The sequence below is a fragment of the Euphorbia lathyris genome, chromosome 5 (assembly GCF_963576675.1).
Source record: "Euphorbia lathyris chromosome 5, ddEupLath1.1, whole genome shotgun sequence".
In the NCBI taxonomy this organism is placed as follows: Eukaryota; Viridiplantae; Streptophyta; class Magnoliopsida; order Malpighiales; family Euphorbiaceae; genus Euphorbia; species Euphorbia lathyris.
The window spans coordinates 834,011-844,409 of record NC_088914.1 but is presented as its reverse complement, the minus strand read 5'-3'; the positions used below and the strand labels follow the sequence as shown (position 1 = coordinate 844,409).

Genomic DNA, 10,399 nt, shown 5'->3' with positions numbered 1-10,399 from the left:
TAATTATTCTATTATGATAGCATGTGCACTTTATAAGAGAGAGAAAATATAATCGCTTGACTTTATTAGTAATACACATTTATATTTATAGTGGATTACTAAACCCAGCCATGAATTCCCACCCCTAGCCCCGTAAAAAGACCAAACTACCCTTTACCCAAAATTTGAAAAAACACAAAACCTCTCAAATACCCTACACACTCTTTGATCAAATCCGGACTAATTTGTGAACCAAAATATGGAGTGTAACAATAACCGTAAAGGGAAAGCGAAAATAATAAGATTTGCCGTTTTTGTTTTTTTGATTTAAGTTAAAAATTGAATCTGTGGGTGATTTTTTTAAAAACGCCGGAATCGCAGTCGGGCATATGAACATCACGCCCGACCTATGGTGCGGGCGTATGAATATCACGCCCGACCTGTGGTTCGGGCGTGAGGCTATCACGCCCGCACCATAGGTCGGGCGTGATATTCATACGCCCGCACCATAGGTCGGGCGTGATGTTCATACGCCCGACCTATGGTTCGGGCGTGATGTTCATACGCCCGAGGGGTTTTTGAAATGTTTTAAAAAAAAATTATATTTACGTTTTAATTAAATTGTTAAATGTTTACATTAATTTGGGGTTTAATTTATATATGAAATTTTGATATTAATTCGATTATAATTTATATGTTAAATTTTTAGATTAATTTAGTGTAATTTTGTAGATGGAGCGGCCTACTATCGGGGGGAAATCCGTCCCGTCACCTGCTCGTCGTCTAGATATGGACTAGCGGACTAATTTTTTTACGGGTTTAATTCAACAACGGACTAATTTTTTTTACGTAACAGGTATTTACGGATTTAATTCAATAGCGGACTAGCTATTTTTTTTTGCTCTCCCGACACGCGGGCGTGTGACTATCACGCCTCACCGTGTGGTCGGGCGTGATAGCCCCACGTCTCACCGTGTGGTCGGGCGTGTAGCGATCACGCCCGACCACACGGTGAGGCGTGGGGCTATCACGCCCGACCACATGGTGAGGCGTGATAGTCACACGCCCGCGTGTCGGGAGAGCAAAAAAAATAGCTTTTTCCTCCCCAAAACCCATAAAAGGGTATTTTCGTCCTTTCACGGAGCTAGGGGTGGGAATTTGGGGCTGGGTTTAACAACACCCTATTTATATTACAATATGATAGTCTACTCTATAATATATTTACAATTGTACCATTATATAATATATGATTTACATACAAGGTTAAAGAAGCTATTATTTTAGACGCCTTCGGTTTGTATCAATTGGGTCTATTTTCTTTTTCTGATTTTTTTTTTTGTTGGATTAAGCTAATTTGCCTTTTATGGAACAGCTGCTGAGAGGGGCGTAGACGGGGCCCGAGCCCATCTGGTCGTTGGAACCACCTTGACCAGGGGTAGTTTCGGCCTTCTGTCTCCAAAATAATATTAATGAGTGCTAAATTAGCACCCTCAAGATGGGCGATGAAGTGTTAGGCCCTTCCACAATCCAATTTTTTTAATTTTTTGGGTCTATTAGGCCCTCCCTAGATCTAAATTTCTAAATTTTTTTACATGTTAGACCCTTCCCTAAATCCAATTTTTTTTATTAAACACATTTTTTTACGCGTTAATCTTAGACACAATCCAGCTTAATTTTGAAAAGTTTTACATTGATATTTAAAAATTGGTTCTTAACCATTTAGATTATAACACCGTACACACACATATATATATAAATTTAGTAAGTTCGATTTAGCAAAAAAGAATTTTACGCAAATCTGGAAGGAGATGGCAGTTGTATTAGAGTGTTCCAATGTATTTTTATTTGCCTTATTGTTTAAATTGGTATACCAATGAGTTCTTTTCTCGAAAATGATCGTTCTTACCTTACAAGTTGATGTGAATTCTAAAACTTATTTCCTAACAACTATGTTACACGGATACTCCTCTATAGCAGCATTTCAGAGTTTCGTGTCCGTGTATGTTTCGTGTCTGTGTCTGTTGTAGTTTGAAGGATATTTAATGAAGGTTGTGTTTTAGAAATAACACTTCTAGTATCCATTTCTGTTTCTGTTTCTGTTTCCATGTCCGTGCAACATAGCCTTACAAATATTAAGTCTTCTACTTGTTCGTTGCTTCATTCTATTGTTGCCTTAGTTGTATATTGATTTTGCTAGGACTCTTATGCAGACTTGCTACCATCGATGAATGCATGGAAGAACGTGGGGAGTGTGATCATTCTCTTATCTTGAAGATGATCTCGGCTATGTTTGTCGTATTTGTGGATTTTTTTACTTTCAATTCTCTAAGGTACAAAAATTCTCTTATCAATCTTTTATTTCCATAATGATGTTCAAGACATTCTTCCATGGATAACAAACATTTATTTTCCGAGTTTTCTCTCTTTAAATGATATCTTTTGAATGGTAATATAAATTGGCTACATTTTCACTAAATTTCCAAGGGAAAAGAAAGTACTCGAACATATGAACCTAAAAGCACGAACAAAAAAGACTCAATCGATGTTACACCAATTCTGATTATAACCTGATTGACATAACACAATTGACACAAAAATCATTTTTTAGGCATTAATATCATATATAATCATAGGTTTTAAAAGTGCACCTCACTCAAGGCTCAAGGTAGTGAGCCTTTACTATAGAAAGTTAAGCCATGTTTAAATGGATCTCGTCTTGTGTGCCTTGACTGGGCCTCAGAACCTGAATCAAGGCGCGCTCTCTTTTTTTATAAAATAAATGTTTGACTAATCTCAACCACTAATCTAATTTTAATAAGATTATTCTTATCACCCTGATCTAAATAAGAATATTATGGTATATAACTAAATATAGAAAGATTGGAGAGGGATTAAGAGAAGTCATTTAAAGAAGAGTCTCCTCCAGTCCACTCAAACAGAAACTACGACAGACATATAAAAGAACACACAGAAAAATATCAAGTGACAATGAATGGTTATGAGTTTAGTAGAACTAGTTAAGTACTTAGGTTAAGATGTTATGTATATGTTAGTGTTGCTATGCATAATGAACTTAATTTGGTGTTTTTGACACTTATGATTTAATATTATATTTTACCGTGGTTCTGTTTTGTTTCTGTGGTCATGAGTTTCTTTTTTGGTTTATGCTTTAACGAGTAAAAGAGTATATATTTTATTTTTATTTTCTGCGTCTCGTGTTCTTCAGGCGGGCGCCTTGAGCCTAGACTCCAAGATCCTTAGTGTGTCTTGTGTCTTTAACAACTATGTAGGTAATCATCTGGAACATATATATAACACGATTTTGATACGAAACTGACACCTCTACTTTCATGTACACTTTATCATAATCATGTAAATAGTATGTGAGTGAAACTGCCACAACACGACACATTTTGAGCTTGTTGGCCCTGCCACGTGCATACAGAGAAAAAAATCCTCAGTAAAGCTCAAGAAACCCTGGAATTGATCTTCAACCTCCAAAAATGAGAGCTTTATGGTTAGAGCTCATCACTAAGAACCAACATTTCATCCTCATTTTCTCCAAACTAGACCTGGGCATGGGCCGGCGAACCCACCCGCCCGGGCCCAGGCCCATTTAGCCGGGCTTGGACATATGGAAATACGGTTAGGCCCGGTCCGGCCCAAGCCTGTATAAGCCCGCCAAAAACTGGACGGGCTTGGGCTTTACAACTTTTATATCGGGTAGGCCCGGCCCGGCCCGATATACTATATATATATATATATTTTTTTTTATAAACATAAATATAAATAATTTTTAAAAAAAAAACTTTGCTGTTATATATTACAGGAAAAAAAATTTGCTCTTTAACTTTTTTTTTTTTTGATAAAAGTTTGCTGTTTAACTTATAATATATATATATATATATATATATATATATATATATATATATAAATTATAATATATACATTTTTATATAAATTATAATATATAATATATAAATATAAGTTATAATATATTTTTTAATATATAGATGGGCTTGGACGGACGGGCTTGGGATTCATATCTTTGGCCCGAGCCCAGCCCGAGCCTGATTAAATTTCTTACGGGCTGGACTGGGCTTGGGCTCGCCAGACTTTACCAAAAGCCCGATAGGTCCGACCCGAGCCCGGCCCAGCCCGGCCCATGCCCAGGTCTACTCCAAACACTGCTGCTAAAACAGTAATCACTGTTTCATTCTTCTGTTTTTATCATTCCCATGCTTCTGATTTTACAAATTTTTATGATCCTATTGTTGTTTTCACTTTGTTCTTAATGTGAATACTATTTTTTTTTGTAATTACATTCATGCCTCTAAACTTTGCACTCAGTTTTTTTAGAAATGTGATTAACAATTTCTTTTGTTTTAAGTATTCTTTTTCTTGCTTTTATTACCCTTTATTGTCTTTTTCTTTTTATGCAAGATTTTATTCTTTTTACTTTAATGGAATTATATATGTTTGACCTAAACATAAAGATTGGATATGACTAAATTAAATATGATTGACTTAAGCATAAAGATTGGATATGACTAAATTAAATATATTGGACCTAAAAATAAAGATTGAAGCTTAAAAGAATAAATTAAATCTTAGTCTGCACTTGAAAAGGTAGATTCACTCGAGAAAACTATGGACATAAGATCAATTGACACTGATATGATTGACACCGATATAACTGATACTGATATAATTGATATTGTCATATCGGTGCCAATTATATCAGTATCAATTATATCGGTGTCAATCATATCAGTGTCAATTGAGCTTAGGTCCGTAGTTTTCTTGAGTGAATCTATTGTTTCAGGTGTAGACTAAGATTTAATTTATTCTTTTGAGCTTCAATCTTTATGTTTAGGTCAAATATGTTTAATTTAGTCATATGCGATCTTTATGTTTAGGTCAAACATATATAATTCCATTAAGGTAAAAGATAAAAGAATAAAATCTTGCATAAAAAGAAAAAGACAATAAAGTGTAATAAAAAGCAATAAAAAGAATATCTAAAACAAAAGAAATTATTAATTGCATTTCTAAAAAAATTAAGTGCAAAATTCAGAGGCATGGATGTAATTACCAAAAAAAAAAATAGTATTCATATTAAGAACAAGGCCTAACCCCTTCTCAGCCCCTTAAACTTGTAACTTTTTTTCATTTAGCCACTTTAACTTTAGGTCTTCCCATTTAGCCACTTAAACTCAAGGTCTAACCCCTTCCCAACCCCTTAAACTTGTAACTTTTTTTCATTTAGCCACTTTAACTTTAGGTCTTCCCATTTAGCCACTTATTGAGGGTTTTCGTGATACTTTAAGTGGTGAAATTTTACCGTTATAGTGGCTAAATGGAAAAAAGTTACAACTTTAAGGGGTTGGGAAGGCAACAAGTGACACTTAAGTGCTATGTAGGCTTATAAGGGCTAAATGTGTCTCATTTGTTAAGTTTAAGTGGCTAAATGGGAACACTCTAAGTTTAGGTGGCTAAATGAAAAAAAGTTACAAGTTTAAGGGGCTGGGAAGGGGTTAGGCCTAAGAACAAAGTGAAAGTAGTAAAAGGATCATAAAAATGTGTCAAATCAGAAGCATAGGAATGATAAAAATAGAAGAATAAAACCATGATTACTGTTTTAGCAGCAGTGTTTGGAGAAAATAACGATGAAATTTTGGTTCTTGGTGATGAATTCTAACCATAAAGCTCTCATTTTTTGACGTTTAAGATGATCAATTTTAGGGTTTCGTGAGCTTTACTAAAGCTTTTTTTGCTCTATATGTGCGTGGCAGCGCCAACAAACTCAAACTATGATGTGTTATGTTATGAGAGTTTCACTCGGACACTATTTAAGCCGTAGTTTCTGAAGCTTAACACTTCAAAGATGATTGTTAATCGGATAAATGAGTAGAGTAAAGATAGTAAGACAAGTAATGAAAAATCTGAAATCTGGTTTGAACTCGACTTTTTTCGAGTTGATTGAGTACACATTATAGAAAGATGAAGATTTGAAAAGAAGAAAAGTAGTGATACAAGATATTCCTGAGATGACAAACACATTATCTCTTTCTGATAAACCCTTCAGACGACGGTTCAGGGGCTTGTTGATTTCACAGTTGTTCTTAATCTTAATACAAAATGGAAACATGAAGTTCAGATGCTGAGGAAGTTGGACATGTTTAAACAAACTTGATTAGGAAGTGTCATTTACATTCATCAAGTTCTCAAGTGTTTTCCAAGGCCATTTCGACATCAGCTTGTACTTCAGTCAAACTCTCTCAAAATATCGGTGAACCATTTAATGACCCTAGTCTTTGTCATAATACTGTTGGTGGCTTGTGGTATGTCACCATTACACGTCTTGATGTTTTCTATTCGGTTAGCAAAGTTAGTCAATTTATGTAGCCACCAACGAAGACCATTAAAATAATACTTTGCTAAATACAGTCCACTCCCTCTCACGACCTTTGTATTCAATGAAGTCGATTTATGGATTACCGACGCTGAATAGGGAGGTGACCTTGATGATCGAAAGTCAACTTCAGGTTATGCCATTTTTTTATCCAAATTTGTTATCACATCGGTCAAGAAAACAACAAATGGTTTCTCGTTTGTCAACCAAGGAAAAATATCGAGCACTTGCCTCCTTTTTTTTTTCTGAAGTCCTCTATTTACACATGCTTTTATATGAAATTGGATATACTCCCCCATAATCCCCGATTCTATGATGTGAGAATTCGGGAACTACTTGCTTGATTGCAAATACCTTTTTTCATGATCGTTCAAAATAATTTGAAGATTGATTTTTACTTTGTTCGTAAGAAAATTGCAAAGAATGACCAAATGAATAATATTTTCACCAAACCACTCTCCAAGACTCGATTTATTACCTCGCGTGAAAAGTTGATGGTTCAACGTCCCTTAACTTGATGGGAAGTAATAAGAGATATATCAGTTAAAGGATATATTTATTAATATCTATTTGTCACAAGTTTGAATTAGTCGCGTAAAATCTAAGTTTCAAATTTCTTCTGCTATAACTTAGATCTTGTAAAACCACAAGAAAGCATCACGTTTCATACGGAGAAAATATGTTTTTCCGAATTTGGTGTCCTTTTATATGTGTCTCTCACATAAAAAAATTAATATTTATTTAAAATAAAATATTATGTGACGAGGAGGACCCACCTATAAAATTATTGAGTTTTTACATGAGAGGGACATGAAAGACACCAAATTGGGGACATCAAATTATCTCCCAATTTCATGTTTAAGAATGTTAAGGGAGTTACTAATAAATATTCAAGGCCGGTCCTGATATTTTATGGGTCCCAGACGAAATAAAAGATAATGGATCCTTAATAAAAAAAATGTATTTAAAAGTCTTAAATAAAAATTTGGACATATTTTAGACCTAAAATATCATATTATACTGTCCCCTTTTAAGTTTGAATGTGTATTATAACTACGTTTATAACAAAAAATTTACTATATATATACAGTAAAAATGAAAATTTTGAGTCCTCAACGGCTGCACTCTTGGCTTATACCCAGGGCTGGCCCTGTGACTATTAAGGACGAGATAAAATATTATTTATACGTTTTAAAATTATATCAATTATATTTGTAGATTGACAACAATAGATGTTTGAGATTCGTGATATAATATCTCTATTATTAAAAAGCAAATTTTGAGAGAGTTTTTGTTTTTTAAAAAATTTCATAATTTCTAGAATGTGAAAAAATTGAATTTATTTAAATTTTAATATTTGCTTTGGTAGTTTTATAATAGTAATCTTCTTTTTAAGGAAAGTAGTTTTATATTGGGTGTTGCTATTTATCGTCTCAAATTACTAGTTACCACTTTCTATTGGACATTTGTCATTTTCATATAAATTTCTTAAAACTTCTCATTCTCTCTTTCATAATCTCTCAACTCCGTAATCTCTCTCAAAATCATCTTTCGGGATGAAAATCATGTCGGGAATGAGGTCAAGCAAAGGAAAAGGACCGATTACTGACAATGTATGTTTTTTTCTCAAATTTTTGATTCGAAAACACAAAAAGGGACATGCATTTTTTATGGACGCCAGGCCGTTGGCCAGACGGTTTCCGTGACCGCCTGCGGGAATAACATATATGTCTCGAATTTTATACCTCGTCTAATTTCTCTGACTCATAATCATCCATTTCTGGGATTCTCGGGTTGTAACTCATCAATTATTTTTAGAAATTCAGTTTGATAGGAAGAAAGAAACCATTCACAGTTTTTGAAAGAAAAATATAAATAAAACAAAATTATCCAATAAAAAACGGTAACTATTAATTTAGAAGCGGCAAATAACAATTTGAAATATCAATTTGGTTAAATCTTTTGCCCGCGGTTATAAATTAAAATCCCCATGAGACAAAATAAAAAATTTGGTTAAAAATTTAAACTTTAAGCACCAGAACAAAAAAAAATCTTAAAATCAATCCGCACCGTCAATTCCCTTTATCTTCATACCCACCGTCCACATCATCTAAGATGGACTCCAAATACCAGAACACCACAAGACATACCAAATCGGAAAAAATCCTACGCGTCCAATATAGCTCCTAGAAATCCAACGGACAGAAAGATATCCACGTCATCAATCCGTGTCTCAAAGTTTTAACCAATAATAATTCATCCCTCTTTCTCCTATATATATCGAGTCTCAATCCCCAAACTTCTACCATTCATCTAAAATCAAAATTGAATTCTATTCGGTGGTTTTATCTTTCTTTAACCCCTAATGGCACCAAAGGCAGCGGAGAAGAAGCCGGCAGAGAAGAAACCGGCGGAGAAGGCACCGGCAGAGAAGAAGCCGAGAGCAGAGAAAAAGTTACCAAAGGAAGGCGCATCCACCGATAAGAAGAAGAAGCGGTCAAAGAAGAGTGTCGAGACCTACAAGATTTACATCTTCAAGGTGTTGAAACAAGTTCATCCTGATATCGGAATCTCCAGCAAGGCCATGGGGATTATGAACAGTTTCATCAACGACATCTTCGAGAAGCTTGCTCAGGAGTCATCTCGCCTCGCTAGATACAATAAGAAGCCGACAATTACTTCTCGGGAGATCCAGACCGCCGTCAGACTTGTTCTGCCGGGAGAATTGGCCAAGCACGCCGTCTCTGAAGGTACTAAGGCTGTTACCAAATTCACAAGCTCTTAGAGGTTTTCTTTCTCTGTTTGATTGTTGATTTGCGATAGGAATTGGTGTTTGTTGATGTATAGATTGGGAAGTTATGTTCGATTTAGGGTTTCTTTAGATGATTGTTCAGAATTGCTACTTTTTGCAGTTAGATGTAGTGTTTTTGGTTATGTTAATTTAATTTTCATTTACTGGAATGAAAATGAATGTTCTCAAGAGGATTAAATTTACTGAATTTTGACCATAAATTTGTTGCTGGTTTGCTATATTTATGTTCTCAAGATAATCTATTGGCACTTACCAAAACCATTATGCTTTGAATATCAATGTTTTAAAAACCGGACCGGACATCGAACCGGTGTGATAAAGGGTTCAGGGGTCGATGAGTTCAACCGGTTGACTTGGACGGATTGAACCGGATGATATAATAAATAATATATATGATATATATATATATATATATATATATAAATTCTTTTTTATCAAATATAAAGTTTATAAATCAAAATATTAAATTAATTATTCTAAATAAATTTGTAAAGAGAAAGATTAGAAAGTATTTTAAATTTTAGGTTTGCGTACAGTTAAATACTAAACTAGAAAATATATTGTAGTGGAAGAAAGAGTGAATCTGAAAGTTTTATAGGCCAAATTTTCATTTCCCATTCCACTATTACGATGTGGGACAAAAATAAAGCTTTTGGGATAGAAAAGAAGTGAAAAACCATCATGTGGAATCCCACATCGAGTATTTTGAAACAAAAGAAAGGGATTATATGATAGATTTAGAACTAGATTAGGCAGTTCTGAACCTCGATTGCTCAGCAAGGGATAAAGAGAAGCGAAGCGAAGGGGAAAATAGGTGCTTTTACGCTCGTTCTAAGAAAGCAAAAAGTACGGGTAAATAAGCTAAGCTGCGGGTTCAACAGCAGATTCAAACGCATAATAGGCTGAGAAGTTACCATAAGAAGAAAGAAACAAGGGTAAATAGAAGAAAGGTGGTAGGAAGAAAGCCGGTAAAGGGTTACTAAGCTAAATAAGGCCTAAAACTGGGCGCCAATATTGGATTACGGAAAGGTAAGTTTAGGGCTATAGGTAAGGAAAGCAAAGCAGCAAGCCAGGCAAAAGGCTTCCTAAGCGAGATTCGATCGGGAGAAAAGGGTGTAACCAATATTGGATTACGGAAAGGTAAGTTTAGGGCTATAGGTAAGGAAAGCAAAGCAGCAAGCCAGGCAAAAGGC

The 10,399-nt window shown here is 34.7% G+C and overlaps 1 protein-coding gene across 1 annotated transcript; it reads left to right on the top strand.

Annotated features, from left to right (window-relative positions):
* The first annotated feature begins 8,704 nt into the window (after nucleotides 1-8,704).
* LOC136228627 (probable histone H2B.3) lies at nucleotides 8,705-9,376 on the top strand. The gene has a single exon (XM_066017067.1). It carries the CDS (start codon nucleotides 8,760-8,762, stop codon nucleotides 9,177-9,179), a length of 420 nt encoding a protein of 139 aa, XP_065873139.1. The 5' UTR covers nucleotides 8,705-8,759; the 3' UTR covers nucleotides 9,180-9,376.
* The last annotated feature ends 1,023 nt before the right edge of the window (nucleotides 9,377-10,399 follow it).